This window comes from Girardinichthys multiradiatus, chromosome 6, assembly GCF_021462225.1.
Source record: "Girardinichthys multiradiatus isolate DD_20200921_A chromosome 6, DD_fGirMul_XY1, whole genome shotgun sequence".
In the NCBI taxonomy this organism is placed as follows: Eukaryota; Metazoa; Chordata; class Actinopteri; order Cyprinodontiformes; family Goodeidae; genus Girardinichthys; species Girardinichthys multiradiatus.
This window is the reverse complement of record NC_061799.1, coordinates 2,819,334-2,835,061: the sequence shown is the minus strand read 5'-3', so window position 1 is coordinate 2,835,061 and position 15,728 is coordinate 2,819,334. Positions and strand designations below refer to the sequence as shown.

Below are 15,728 nucleotides of genomic sequence, written 5' to 3'. Positions count from 1 at the left end.
GGAAGCATATACACTGCTCAAAAAAATAATGGGAACACTCAAATAACACATCCTAGATCTGAATGAATGAAATATTCTCGTTGAATACTTTGTTCTGTGCAAAGCTGAATGTGCTGACAACAAAATCACTCAAAAATCATCAATGGAAATCAAATGTATTAACCAATGGAGGCCTGGATTTGGAGTCACACACAAAATTAAAGTAGAAAACACACTACAGGCTGATCCAACTCTGATGTAATGTCCTTAAAACAAGTCAAAATGAGGCTCAGTATTGTGTGTGGCCTGTATGACCTCCCTACAACGCCTGGGCATGCTCCTGATGAGACGGCGGATGGTCTCCTGAGGGATCTACTCCCAGACCTGGACTAAAGCATCAGCCAACTCCTGGACAGTCTGTGGTGTAACGTGACATTGGTGGATGGAGCGAGACATGATGTCCCAGATGTGTTCAATCAGATTCAGGTCTGGGGAAGGGGCCAGCCAGTCCATAGCTTCAATGTCTTCATCTTGCAGGAACTGCTGACACACTCCAGCCACATGAGGTCTAGCATTGTCCTGCATTAGGAGGAACCCAGGGCCAACCGCACCAGCATATGGTCTCACAAGGGTTCTGAAGATCTCATCTCGGTACTTAATGGCAGTCAGGCGACCTCTGGCGAGCACATGGAGGGCCATGCGACATTCTGCTTCCGCCTCTGCCTGCTCAGACGCTTTTCTCCTAAGCTCCCTACTTGCTTGCATTCTTTTACTCCTAACTTTTTATCTCTTAGCCAGCGACCCAGTCCCGGATAAAGTGGAAGACAACGAGTATGAGTACAAATGAGGAAATTAAATGTGGAACAGATTCTTTAAAGGTTGTTACAGCATCCTCTGATAATGATCTAGTATAATGAAATTTTCTTTCAGGTGTGGAGTACTTGGTTAAATTAAACTCAAAGGTTATTAAGAAATGGTCAGACAGGACAGGGTTATGAGAAAATATTGTTATGTCTTTACACTCAATGCCATATGTCACAAGGTCCAGAGAATGAAGACAAAGGTGGGTTGGTTTGTTAATCTTTTGAGCAAAGCCAATTGAGTCTAAGATAGCATTAAAGGCTATATTTAGGCTATCACTTTCAGTGTAAACTTGAATGTTAAAATCCCCCACTATAATAACCTTATCTGTATTTAACACTAAATCAGATAAAAGGTCTGAAAACTGATCTAAGAATTGAGAGTAAGGGCCTGGTGGATGGTACAAAACAACAAACAAGTGGTTTTAGTGCTTTGCAATTTGGATGAGGAAAACTAAGGAATAAATATTCAAGAGTTGTAGCTATTGATTGGTCTGGGACTAATCAATAAATCGGACTGAAAGATGGTTGCTACTCCTCCTCGCCCGGTATTTCGAGGAATGTTAAAATTTAAATAATTAGAAGGAGTTGACTCATTTATAGTAACATAATCCTCTTGCTGCAGCCAGGTTTCCGTGAAGCAAAATAAATCAATCTGATTGTCACAAATCAGGTCACCAACTACCAAAGTCTTTGAAGAGAGAGATCTTATGTTCAGTAGGCCACATTTAATTGTTTTATTTTTCTTTTCAGTCTGAGTTGTGTTTATTTTTAGGAGATTTTCCTGATTTCCTCCTTTTAGATTATTTATTAATCTATTCAATTTTGGCCGTGGGCGAGACACTGTCTTAATAGGGTAATGGGTGGGTAGCAGTACAGAAGCTGCAGAGAGGAGTGTTAAACTACGACCCTGCTCCCTGGTCTGAACCCTGGGTTGTCAGAGTTTTGGAGAACTAATAAATTCGGACAGATTCATAGAAAGAAGAGCTGCTCCATCCAAAGTGAGATGGATGCCGTCTCTCCGGATCAGACCAGGTTTTCCCCAAAATGTTCGCCAATTATCAATGTAGCCCACATTGTTTTCTGGACACCACCTAGACAGCCAGCGGTTGAATGACAGCATGCGGCTAAACATGTCGTCAGTGGTCAGATCGGGGAGGGGACCAGAAAAAATTACGGAGTCCAACATTGTTTTGGCAAACTTACACACTGAAGCAACACTAACTTTGGTGACCTCCGATTGACGTAACCGGGTGTCATTATTACCACCAGCGTGAATAACAATTTTACTGTATTTACGCTTATCCTTAGCCAGCAGTTTCAGGTAGGATTTGATGTCACCTGTTCTGGCCCCTGGCAGGCATTTGACTATGGTCGCTGGTGTCTCTAGTGCCACGTTTCTGACTATGGACCTGCCAATTACCAGAGTTGGCTTCTCAGCGGGTGTGTCACTGAGCGGGAAAAATCTGTTAGAAACGCAGACGGGTTGGTGGTGACCTGTGGGCTGGGATCTAGGACTATGCTTTCTACGTACCGTCAGCCAGCCACCTGAGGCCCCAGCTGCGCGGGCTCTGCTGAAGAACTGCTACACAGAGCTACCCTCGCTGGGTAAGGGGCCTCAGCTATCTGCTGGTTTTTCAACAGCGCGGAGCCGTGCCTCCAATTCCGACACCCTCTCCTCCAAAGCTACAAAAATGCTACATTTATTACATATACCATTATCACTACAGAAACAGAAATAAGCTTGATTTAATCAAGACAAAGAATAATTTGGGCAAAACACAAATAACAAATTATGAAATCTCTAAATCCAGAATAAACAGAAAACAAATCAAAATCCTATTACATTCATGTATTGTTTTAGCTTATAACAGCTTTTTGATGGTTGACATTTTATAAAAAAATTTGGTTCTTTAGGTCAATCAATGTGTGCAATGCCAGCAAAGTGCACTGACAATTAAGCAGGAGACAAAACCCATCCCAATTGAAGTAAGTGACATACATATCAAAACACTACAAGAAGGATATTTTATTATCCCTGGTCAAAGTGCTATTCTCTGTTTTCTTTTACTTTTTCAGGTGAGTCAACCATTTGAGCTTGTTGGGATGGACCTTATGGGAAAGGTGGTTAAGACAGAGGCTGGGAACCAGTACATTGCAGTCATGGTTGACTATTTTACAAAATGGTCTGAAGCCTATCCTTTACCGTCTAAAACGGCAGCAGATGTTGCACAATGCATTTTGAAGTTCTTTTATCGCTTTGGGGCGCTTTGGCATGTCTGCTGTGTGGCCTGCTGCAGTGGAATCCCTTTGTGTGACCCCGCACTTTTTTGTGACATCAATTACTGAATGGGTTATCATTTTCTTTAGGTCGAAAACTCCCAGGACTGGATTGGTAAATTTGTCCACATTGGCACAGTGGCTGGGAGCTTCTTTCAATTAATTTAGCAAGCAAATGATAAAATGTTGGTTTTCAGAGCACTGTGCAAACTTGTGAGCGAGCGACCAGACACTTGGGACACCTACTTGGATGCTGTGATGTTTGGACTCAGAACCAAAAAACAATACACAACAAAGTTTTCACCATATTTCCTCCTCTTTGGAACAGAGGCTCGTATGCCATGTGAGGTTCCAGAGAGCATCCTGGTGAGACATGATTTTGTCTGTCTGTCTGTATTACATTCTACATGCAGAGCCCTGTAGATGTAAAGACAATATTTTAGGTCACGTTTAGTTTTGACTCTTGATGGAAATTTTTTATAAATGTACAAATAAAACATCACTATCTCTGGTGGTATTTTGTGATAAGGTAACATATTACATTAATAACAGACAAAAGAAATTGCAATCATAATCTAAATTTTTGTAAGAGACATTTCCAATAATTCACAATTAATGTACCAAGTTCATCCACCTGTTTTATTTCCTTCTGCCCTAAAACACATTAAATGTTATTCAAATTTTTTGTGGTTATGGATAACCACCATGTTTAAGGTTTTGGAAAATATTGGTCTGCCAGGTATGTTTTCACATCTGAAATATCCAATATTCGACAGTGGACACCTTAAGGTATTTGAAATCTGCTTATATATGAGAATCCCCCCCCCCCAACCTGCTGGGGACCTTGCTTCCTCCACTCAACCTGCTGGGGATCCAGCCTCCACCCTTCAAGGTGTTGAAGCTGCTACGGATCCTGCTGTGCCACCATTTTCAGGGTCTACAAAAGTAGAGCAGGGTATGTTTTTGGACACTTTTCAATGTAAATATAATGTACATGTGTATTGTATGAGTTTCACATCCAAAATCTCAAATTCTTTCCTGTTTTATTTTAGATATCCGGAAAGCCTGGGATGGCATGACAGCGGCTGTTCTTCTTTCTAAAGTTGGGCCTTATAAGCTGTTTTACTTTGATATTTTCAGAACAGCACCAGGAAGGGAACTCGAGAGCGAGGTAAAACACATAGTTTTTCTAACCATCCCCAATTTAGAAATGTCACTGCACTGGATGGGTATTCTTATAATAATATGATTGTGCAAGTTAACAAACAAAGACCTATCTTTTTAGCTGATCAATGCCTACATGAAATATTTGGAGAGAAAGCATAATACATCCTCAGCAGAGAAAGTGCTGTGTATCGACTCGTTTGGCATGTCTGCTGTGTGGCAAATAAAAATTCCACGCTTCAAGGTTGGTTGTTTGAACTGTTTTACAATTACCTTAAAAGGCATCATGATGCTGACATCAGTGTTTCAATTTTTCAGTGGGATCCAACAGACTACAGCACTCTGTATGGCATTGTTAATGACAACCATCACTGGTTTGTCATTGTAAGTGTTTGCATATCATCAATAAAGACAGTTCCTCCCCAATTCCTTTGTTTTACTCAAAGTTTTAAAAAGTCCATCACAGGTGTTGAATTTCTCGATTTAAGTATCTTACATTCATGCGCCTTTAAAGCAATACAAGGCAGACAGTTAGTAGCCAAATCATATCTGTTCATGTCTTTTCAGATTATATTTCCAAAACAGAGAAAATCTCTTCCTCTGGACTTACTTGGGGAAAGTAGTCAGAAGTTGAAGAGATGTCAAGAAATATCAAGGTATGTGTATGTTTTGTGATTTTTTATTTTCATGACAAAGTTTTATTATTTTTGGGTAGTTGAGAAGGAAATAATTTGGATACTTTTTTGAGACCATCAGTAGCTCTACATCAGACAAACAGAGGCCTTTATTTTTCAATATTTTCGATGACTAAGCATGCCTTTTCAATTGTGGATGCAGGCGGTCCGTGGTATAACGTATCACATTGTAATTGCTGTGATATACAGCCTTTTTAGTCTATAAAATGGCAAGACTTTTAATTGCAAACATCAACATCATAAATGGCACATAATTGTCCTTGAAAAAAAAAGTGTATCCTTTGCATTATCAGTTATTTCTCCTGTCATGCTTTGTATTTCTTTGAGTTGTATCAATAAAAATGTGATGGCAGGATAATTCTATAAATTTAAATTGTGTTTATTTATATGGCACAAATCCTCCAGGATGAACCATGAAGCAAAATTACATAACAAATTGGTCAAATCATATACACAAGTAAATATCTTTGATGTATGCTATTTTTTTGGTAAGTTAGAAAGGAACGCAAGGAACTAAATATGTTTATTTTTAAAAGTTATTTGTCAAAGCAAGCTTACTGTTCTGCATGAAACAGGCATGTTTCAGATAGATAGTTGCTAATACCTTGCTGTTTTTTATAGCTCTTGTGAAGAAACAGGGCATGAATGTGTCAAGGTGGGAGTGCAACACACATCCACACCCCCCACAACCTGACTCCAGCTCTTGCGGCGTGTTTGCCATAAAGGTATTAAAAAATGTACTCCTATATTCACTTGAGATACATGTTGGGCTATATGTGTTTTGTGTTTGTACTTCAGTTTGTAGAGAAAATACTTGAGGGACAACAGCCTGTTTTTCCTGCCGGACGTAAGGATGTGGAAATGCTACAGAGACATTAAGGACATCCTTCAATCAAACGAGGTGTTGAAATTTTGACAGGTGGGCGGGACTTCCGGTGGCTGGGACATCCTAGGGCGGGACTTCCGGTGGCTGGGGCTTCCTGTGACGTAACCGGATATCATCATTAATCGGATGTTGTCATTAGCCGGATATCATCATTAATCGGATGTTGTCATTAACCGGACGTTGTCATTACAAGGAAGCAAATCTTTCTAATTGTATGTTTTTAGATGTTTTTTACATCTAAAAACAAAACATGTAGTTTCTCCACTTTAAAAGGTCACTCAATTTAATGCAGGCACATCACACGAAATTCTGATAAAAAGAGAGAACCTGACAGATTGTAAATTCATTTTGTTTTAACACAGGGGGTTATTTAGATGCTATTTAGAAAAGAAGGATGAATTGGCTTCTGTTGTAGAGATGATCTAAAACAGAGAAACCAATGAACTGAAAAAAATTGTTATGAGTGCTCAGTATCCTGTTTCCAAATTAGAAATGGATTCTACAGCTAAAAGACTTTGTTTGGAATCATGAGAGACTCCATTTGGTAAAATGGATGATAATTTTACTTACCTTAAGCTTTTCTTTTTTTCATCTTAGAGCAATAGTTATTGATGATTTAGAGAAAACAGTTTTCTCCTCATTCCACGTGGGAGCCAGAGGTTGTAACCAGTATGTCTATGTAAAACGTAACAAGAAACTGAAAAAATAAAAAATAAAGGTTATAAAATCCTCAGACATGTCACTGTTTATTGAATTAAAGCAGACAACTTGTGTATTGTCTCAGACAGTCTTCACACCAACTGTAGTCAAAAGTAATTAAGAGGAAAATAGCACTTTCCTGGCTATAAGTTTGGAGCATTGTCTGACAATACACATCCGCTGTTTAATGAATTAAGGCGTCTGCGCTGTTGCTGAGGTGTCTCTGGGGGGTATGGCCAAGGGGCGTAACTAAGCGCGCTGAAGGTGGTGTAGTCAGTCATCCCTGGCTCTGGAAAATAGCACTTTCCTGGCTATAAGTCTGGAGCATTGTCTGACAATACACATCCACTGTTTAATGAATAGATGGGCAGACCTCTAAACATCCACAGGTGTGCATTGTCTCAGACAGTCTTCACACCAACTGTAGTCAAAAAGTAATTAAGAGGAAAATAGCACTTTCCTGGCTATAAGTCTGGAGCATTGTCTGACAATACACATCCACTGTTTAATGAATTAACGCGTCTGCGCTGTTGCTGAGGTGTCTCGGGGGGTATGGCCAAGGGGCGTAACTAAGCACGCTAATAGGATTTCGTCATTAGGGGGCGAATCTAGAATCAACAAATTAAAAAACAGAGGGGCGTTCTTCATTGTTTGTTTTAAATACTAAAAACGCAACAATTTACCTGCAGCATTCGCTGGAAAAGAACGCTTGTTGAACAATGGTTAGAGTTAAGAGAGTTTTTCATCAAACCGGGGAGAAAAGCAAGATGTGCCAAGATGATGAACAACCATCTACATCATCTATTTCCTCGTCTGAGATACCTATCGGAATTCCTATCGTAACATACTCTGCAGATGATGATTCAACTTCACCAACAACAATGGATGAAAAACAGGCCTCAGGTCAGCTAAGACGTACATCTCTTCTGTGTGAAACCCCAGTAACCGTCTACAGGCATACGCGCCGTGAAATGGATGCCCCGAAGAAATCAACATATTACCTATGCAAGGTACAAAGGCCTCCGTTCGACACTCTGCAGGAAGAGTGGTCTTTGGAACCATATGGACTGAGCGGTAGCTGGGGGTATATTTTCATGTACGAAATAGGAGAGCTCTGCCTGTATCCATTGGATCAAGATGAGGTATTTAATGGATCATTGGCTCTGTGTACTCTCACCCACAACGACTGGGCTGTGTTACGGCTGGCAATCCCACACCTTAACGATAACCCTGAATCAGTCTCAGTGTACGAAAGGGAGGATGAAGATGAAAGCTCTCCTCGACCAGCAAAAAGGATGAGAATGTGTCCTTCCGATGTTGAAATAGTTGTGAGAGAACCTCTCTTTAGTGCAGTGTGGGGGTCAAAAACCACAGCAAATGGCCGCTGGTCTTTTCAGGCAAGCAAACGCAAGAATAACCAGACGACCCCCTCAGATCTGTTTGTGTTGGAGGAATTAAATCAGAACTGCGGTGTATTCAAGACTGTGCTGGCTCTACCGTATGATGCTTGGGTTGAGAAGATGAATGAAATTGGACAGCGTCTTTCCAACCTTTTCGAAAACTCACGCTGCTGGATTGATGTTATGTCAGTGAAAAGAATCCTGACGTTCCCTGTTGTGGATCTAAAGCCCACCCTCTTTTGAGGACCCACCCTCTTTTGAGGACCCACTCCCCTTCTTGAGGACCCTCCCACCTTCCTGCGCTATATATCAGGGTCTAACTGCGAGCTCACAGACTCTTCTTCTTCATAACGGCGGGCGGCAAACCTTGAGAATGTATGGAGCGTACGGGAAAACACCATACTGGGACCTCTACAGCCAGCAAGAAGAGACCGTCTTCTCTCCTGATCATGATGATAAAAGCTTCAACACCAGGCCGTATCATCCACCTTCTCCAGACCTCTACTCACCAGCCGCCTCATCGTCGCAGCTCTTTGAGTCCCTATTCAGTTCAGGGACACCGACAGGATACAACCTCAGATCGTATCATCCGCCTTCACCCGACCTCTATTCACCGCTATGCGTGGCTGAGTCTGTACACACAGATATCCAACCTGAAGACAAGAGGGTGATCGTGGAGGACGAGGCAACCATCAGCTACTCACCCTCCCCACAAACTCCAGACCCGATACCTGCCCCTCAGCCTTCACCAGAGGAGGAGGAGAGTAATCAGGGTGATGAAATTGACGGCTGGATCTCAAGCTCTCTCATCAATACGGTGAAAACAGCAATACTTCATTTATTCAACATAGCCTGTTTGAACTATGTCAAAGAAACCTGTTATGGGTGCATTACGAACCACCCGAGCAAACGACAGCATCAGTGCCTGGAGATATTGGAGGAGGAGTATTACCAAGTCAACTTTCAACGCATTGTGCGACGACTTGTAAACCCCAAGCACCTTCCTGCTATTCGGAAACTTCTGACACTTCGACGCATACAAGCAGATGACTTCAGAGTGAAAACGATTGCTGAGACGGTTTTATATGAACTGAAATCGGTACAAGGCTTCCATAGTGCAATCACTGATATGTACGATAAGATGAGCGGTAATGATTGTCTCAAGCAGCTTAACTCTGTCTCAGAGTGCTACGATCCGATCTCAGATGATTGATGACTTGTTTTGTCTTTTCTGTATTTTCTCTCGGCTTTCTACTGGTATACATATATAACAGTTTTGTTTTTTTTAAAGATTGCAATGTTTGAATTGATCTTTATTATCTGAATGTGTTTTTTTTTCTGTTTCTCTATTAAATACGGGTACAAAATAAAAAAAGAAGTATAAATACAGGTCCTTCTCAAAATATTAGCATATTGTGATAAAGTTCATTATTTTCCATAATGTCATGATGAAAATTTAACATTCATATATTTTAGATTCATTGCACACTAACTGAAATATTTCAGGTCTTTTATTGTCTTAATACGGATGATTTTGGCATACAGCTCATGAAAACCCAAAATTCCTATCTCACAAAATTAGCATATCATTAAAAGGGTCTCTAAACGAGCTATGAACCTAATCATCTGAATCAACGAGTTAACTCTAAACACCTGCAAAAGATTCCTGAGGCCTTTAAAACTCCCAGCCTGGTTCATCACTCAAAACCCCAATCATGGGTAAGACTGCCGACCTGACTGCTGTCCAGAAGGCCACTATTGACACCCTCAAGCAAGAGGGTAAGACACAGAAAGACATTTCTGAATAAATAGGCTGTTCCCTTAGTGCTGTATCAAGGCACCTCAGTGGGAAGTCTGTGGGAAGGAAAAAGTGTGGCAGAAAACGCTGCACAACGATAAGAGGTGACCGGACCCTGAGGAAGATTGTGGAGAAGGGCCGATTCCAGACCTTGGGGGACCTGCGGAAGCAGTGGACTGAGTCTGGAGTAGAAACATCCAGAGCCACCGTGCACAGGCGTGTGCAGGAAATGGGCTACAGGTGCCGCATTCCCCAGACCTGGGCTACAGAGAAGCAGCACTGGACTGTTGCTCAGTGGTCCAAAGTACTTTTTTCGAATGAAAGCTAATTCTGCATGTCATTCGGAAATCAAGGTGCCAGAGTCTGGAGGAAGACTGGGGAGAAGGAAATGCCAAAATGCCAGAAGTCCAGTGCCAAATACCCACAGTCAGTGATGGTCTGGGGTGCCGTGTCAGCTGCTGGTGTTGGTCCACTGTGTTTTATCAAGGGCAGGGTCAATGCAGCTAGCTATCAGGAGATTTTGGAGCACTTTATGCTTCCATCTGCTGAAAAGCTTTATGGAGATGAAGATTTAATTTTTCAGCACGACCTGGCACCTGCTCACAGTGTCAAAACCACTGGTAAATGGTTTACTGACCATGGTATTACTGTGCTCAATTGGCCTGCCAACTCTCCTGACCTGAACCCCATAGAGAATCTGTGGGATATTGTGAAGAGAATGTTGAGAGACTCAAGACCCAACACTCTGGTTGAGCTAAAGGCCGCTATCGAAGCATCCTGGGCCTCCATAAGACCTCAGCAGTGCCACAGGCTGATTGCCTCCATGCCACGCCGCATTGAAGCAGTCATTTCTGCAAAAGGATTCCCGACCAAGTATTGAGTGCATAACTGTACATGATTATTTGAAGGTTGACGTTTTTTGTATTAAAAACACTTTTCTTTTATTGGTCGGATGAAATATGCTAATTTTGTGAGATAGGAATTTTGGGTTTTCATGAGCTGTATGCCAAAATCATCTGTATTAAGACAATAAAAGACCTGAAATATTTCAGTTAGTGTGCAATGAATCTAAAATATATGAATGTTAAATTTTCATCATTACATTATGGAAAATAATGAACTTTATCACAATATGCTAATATTTTGAGAAGGACCTGTATACCCTCAGGTGTTTGTTTTATTCATTATTTAACAAGTAGTCGTCAGAGTGAGCATAAAACTGGGATGTCTACATCAGCATTAATAGGACTTTCATTAAGATGAGCAACAACATTCCTTATCTCATTCAGCGCATGTGTGATCTGGCTTTCCATATTAACATGAGTATCAGAAGAAGAAGACCCAGGGATCAGTTTAAATTACCTTGATATCAGCGCAATGTTTCACTAACAATGTCTGACATGCTGCCAGAAGCGTTAAACATAATGCTTTAATACAACGATCACGTAAGGATTGGGGAACTCTCTCTCTGCGCTGTTGCTGTCCAGGTCTCGATGAAATCTGCTCCACCATCAACGTTGCCTCTGGAAAGATAAAGAAAAAAATAAATAAATGAAATATGCGAATTAATTCAGTAGGTAAATGAGTATAAGAAGAATTAAACTTACCATTCAATAAACCTTTAACAAGCCTTGCCCTGGTATAAAGAGCACAGAGTCGCCGTCTTTTCCTCAATTTAAGATATTCTGTGAAACAAAATAAAGTTACCTGATGTTAGGTATTATTTAGTCAACTCAGAGGTAAGAACGATACAGTCAGAGTTACTTGTGACAAGGGTAGCCCACTTTGCAGTGAAACTACAAAGTTTTTGACACCCTATCTCTTTATTTATATGCACAGTTCAACAGACAGTTCAGACAGGGTGTGTGTGTGTGAGACGGAAAGGAGGCTGGTTCACACAGAGATAACAATGATCTCACACACACAGGGAGGAAGGCATAGTGCAGGTGCCTTGCAACACAAAGTTTTTACATGAGTGATAACAAGTTTTTGCACCCATCCAACACCTGACAATGCAGGTCTTTTGAAAAAAAAAAAAAAAATCTTGTTTCTGTGAAGATTTGAATATAACTATAACTTACACGGGGGTATTTGAACGGTTCCGGGCGGTTCCAACTCTTCCTGCACTGAACTGCTACAGTTCTGCTGAATGTTATCCAGGCTTGGGTTCTGGATTAAATCATTCGATATATCTGTAAAATATTTTATCAGGGGTTAAAACAAGTCTGCAATATCGCATAGACCTGTGAAAACATATGCTTAGAAATATATATATATATATATATATATTATTATTTTTTTTTTACTTACTCTCCTCTTCCGGAGCTGTTAATTTTTCCGGCGCACGGTCAGGTGACTGTGGTACATGAATGGTTTTGCCCTCTATTTCATGTTTAGCTGGGATCGGATTGTCTTTTTAAAGACAAGTTTCCGTCTCAACTTTGATTTTTTCAGAGGCAGACGGTTACAAACGCTGACCTCTCCAACGTTCAGGAATACGTCTCTTGTTAAATCTGTAAGTAGAATTTATCTCATTTATTTTTTAAATCACAAAATAGCATTCACCAGTTGACTAAACTAGATGTTGTTGTTGCAGTTAATAATTACCATAGTCAGACTGTGTAAAAACGATACCATCCAGCTCATCACTCGTGGGTTCTAAAGAATATAAGTTAAACATTATTATTATCCAACGAGCATTCACAAGCACTTAAAAATTCTTAAAGATGAATACTTACTACGGAAGATTGCGTTGTATCTTTCGATAGAAGCAGAATGTTCACCTTCTTCGTTTCCTGAAATATTTTCCGACATTTGTTTTTCAGCTTCTCCTTACAAGTGTTCTAAAAATATTTCAGTGTAATAGCTACCAGATTTGAAGCCGATCTCCCAGTAAAGATTGCGCTGTAGCTCTCGATAGAACCAGGGATGACTGACTACACCACCTTAGTTACGCCCCTTGGCCATACCCCCCCGAGACACCTCAGCAACAGCGCAGACGCGTTAATTCATTAAACAGTGGATGTGTATTGTCAGACAATGCTCCAGACTTATAGCCAGGAAAGTGCTATTTTCCTCTTAATTACTTTTGACTACAGTTGGTGTGAAGACTGTCTGAGACAATACACAAGTTGTCTGCTTTAATTCAATAAACAGTGACATGTCTGAGGATTTTATAACCTTTATTTTATTTTTTTTTCAGTTTCTTGTTACGTTTTACATAGACATACTGGTTACAACCTCTGGCTCCCACGTGGAATGAGGAGAAAACTGTTTTCTCTAAATCATCAATAACTATTGCTCTAAGATGAAAAAAAGAAAAGCTTAAGGTAAGTAAAATTATCATCCATTTTACCAAATGGAGTCTCTCATGATTCCAAACAAAGTCTTTTAGCTGTAGAATCCATTTCTAATTTGGAAACAGGATACTGAGCACTCATAACAATTTTTTTCAGTTCATTGGTTTCTCTGTTTTAGATCATCTCTACAACAGAAGCCAATTCATCCTTCTTTTCTAAATAGCATCTAAATAACCCCCCGTGTTAAAACAAAATGAATTTACAATCTGTCAGGTTCTCTCTTTTTATCAGAATTTCGTGTGATGTGCCTGCATTAAATTGAGTGACCTTTTAAAGTGGAGAAACTGCATGTTTTGTTTTTAGATGTAAAAAACATCTAAAAACATACAATTAGAAAGATTTGCTTCCTTGTAATGACAACTTCCAGTTAATGACAAGATCCGATTAATGATGATATCCGGCTAATGACAACATCCGATTAATGATGATATCCGGTTACGTCACAGGAAGCCCCAGCCACCGGAAGTCCCGCCCTAGGATGTCCCAGCCACCGGAAGTCCCGCCCACTTGTCAAAATTTTCACACCTCGTTTGATTGAAGGATGTCCTTAATGTCTCTTGCTACGTTGGCATATTGCAGTCACTGTGCTGGAGGGTAACAAAAGTAGCTCTCATAAAAGATAACAACTACATCATTTAAAGGTCCATTTAGCTCCATAAAGTAAAACTATCTGTGTTTCTAGGGTATGTACTAAAGTTTGCAAACTGGACAATTAGTTTATAACCACTTTCATCCTTGCAGATGACTTGACAGATATCTGCTGCATCTGTGGACAGAAAGACGATCCCAAAGAGAAGAAGAGCATCATTTGGGTATAATCATATTTCTCAATACAGTGTTCTAGAAAATGTTGACACTTTAAGATAAATATTTTATACATGAAATCATAAAGTACAAAAAAGTTAATAGGTAATACTATTGCTGCTAGAATGATGTTAAAATTAAAATTAAACACTTTAAATAAAATTCAGAGGTGCAAGGAAAGTGCTTTGTGTAGCTCCTGGACCAGACTGTGCAGGCTAAGGAGTTCCCAAGTGCTTATTTGGCATTTGAAGCAGACATGTGTGACTGTACCTCCCATGAAGACATTCATTGGGATATGGCCTTATGTCACATAAAGAAAGAAGGAAGCCCCAAAATCCAAACATTTACTTTTGTGTTAGTGTGTATATGAAAGACAGCTACATATATTTCAAGTACATTGAAAGAAGGCTAATTATTCAAAAAGGTTTTTGGATTTGTTGAGTCCCAATTATTTGTTGGATTTGGCACAGAATAATGTTTGCCTGTGATGAAGGATTATGGATGGAGAGGGTCTGTAAGTGTATTGTAATAAGCACTGACACACACTATGATGTTGTCAGGGTACATAAGTTCCAGATATGGCTTGAAGAAAACGGTAAACAGACAAGTTAGTTGCTGTGACTGGGACTTTCTCCCAAAGGGCCACAAAGGAGCTCCTGTATAAAATACAGATCATTCAAGGTGAGCCTTGCATCAGTCAACTACAAAAGGAAGTAAACTGATGATTAACTGACTTTCCCTATTAACATTGTTAATCTTGCATATAGATCCCAAGATCAAATATTTTACACCCTTAGGCAATAAGTCTTAATAGTAGATGAAACATTAAAATATATGCTATGTGTGTACCTACATGACAGATGAAATATTACAATAAATTTAAATATTTTTGTTCTGCAGATATCCTGTGATGTGTGCTTGAGGTGGTTTCACCATGTTTGCTGTGGATGTCCAAACACATCAGCAGCTTTTATTTGTAAGGCCTGTTGAGGGAAGATGACTTGTTGAGGTTTTTCACAACTCTGCAATTTGTTCAGTGTTTATCTACAGGTGGAATTACACCAATTGTTGTTATACTATTATTTATTTTAAATTTTAAAAATAAGCACATTGTATTTATGTTGAATACTTATCTTTAATTGAATGACCTATGTTTAAACAACATGTTCTTGAAGGTTTGACAGTATATTTTAATTTTTAAGCCTAAAAACGATTATTCCTGTGGTATTTTGTAATGAGGTATCTGTAAATTTGTCTAGTTTTAATTTTTGTCCAGCCAATATGTCTGTCTATGGTCTTCTTATGTTGAAGCTGTAAATAAATATTATCTGGACCAATTCAAAGTATGTATACAAATTTTACTGTTGTGGTAAAAGGTGTGATCATTCATTTCTAATAGGCAAGGGAGAGAAAACATAATGTTAAGTTAGGGGACGGTGGCGCAGTTGGTAGCACTGTTGCCTTGCAGCAAGAAGGTCCTGGGTTCAATTCCCAGCCTGGGGTCTTTCTGCATGGAGTTTGCATGTTCTCCCCGTGCATGCGTGGGTTCTTACCGGGTACTCCGGCTTCCTCCCACAGTCCAAAGACATGCCTGTTAGGTTAATTGTTCACTCTAAATTGCCCTTAGGTGTATGAATGAGTGTGCATGGTTGTTTGTGTGTTGCCCTGTGATGGACTGGCGATCTGTCCAGGGTGTACCCTGCCTCTCGCCCATAGACTGCTGGAGATAGGCACCAGCTCCCCTGCGACCCACTATGGAATAAGCGGTAGAAAATGACTGACTGACTGAAGTTAGGGGACATTA

At 40.1% G+C, this 15,728-nt stretch overlaps 1 protein-coding gene across 5 annotated transcripts; it reads left to right on the top strand.

The window, feature by feature from the left end:
- The first annotated feature begins 2,263 nt into the window (after positions 1–2,263).
- Positions 2,264–15,215, top strand: LOC124870433. 5 transcript variants are annotated; one of them, XR_007038768.1, is made up of 8 exons: positions 2,264–4,074; positions 4,172–4,290; positions 4,405–4,527; positions 4,602–4,667; positions 4,851–4,939; positions 5,600–5,703; positions 13,862–13,932; positions 14,825–15,215. XR_007038768.1 is itself a non-coding variant. In XM_047369109.1 (8 exons), the coding sequence occupies exons 2-7, from the start codon at positions 3,735–3,737 to the stop codon at positions 5,670–5,672; spliced, it is 810 nt and encodes a 269-aa protein (XP_047225065.1). In that variant the 5' UTR covers positions 2,264–2,828; positions 2,919–3,734; the 3' UTR covers positions 5,673–5,703; positions 5,777–5,955. The 5 variants fall into 5 exon arrangements, 4 of the variants coding, with proteins under 4 accessions (XP_047225065.1, XP_047225068.1, XP_047225066.1 ...); XM_047369109.1 differs by lacking the exons at positions 13,862–13,932; positions 14,825–15,215 and adding an exon at positions 5,777–5,955 and having other exon boundaries at positions 2,264–2,828; positions 2,919–4,074; XM_047369112.1 differs by lacking the exons at positions 13,862–13,932; positions 14,825–15,215 and adding an exon at positions 5,777–5,955 and having other exon boundaries at positions 2,264–3,485; positions 3,896–4,074.
- Positions 15,216–15,728: the final 513 nt, after the last annotated feature.

Coding starts and splice junctions, on each gene's coding strand:
- LOC124870433 (XM_047369110.1), top strand. CDS start 3,735: ATGTACCAAGTTCATCCACCTGTTTTATTTCCTTCTGCCCTAAAACAC. Junction 4,075..4,171: donor GTCTACAAAAGTAGAGCAGG/GTATGTTTTTGG, acceptor GTTTTATTTTAG/ATATCCGGAAAGCCTGGGAT. Junction 4,528..4,601: donor TAAAAATTCCACGCTTCAAG/GTTGGTTGTTTG, acceptor TCAATTTTTCAG/TGGGATCCAACAGACTACAG.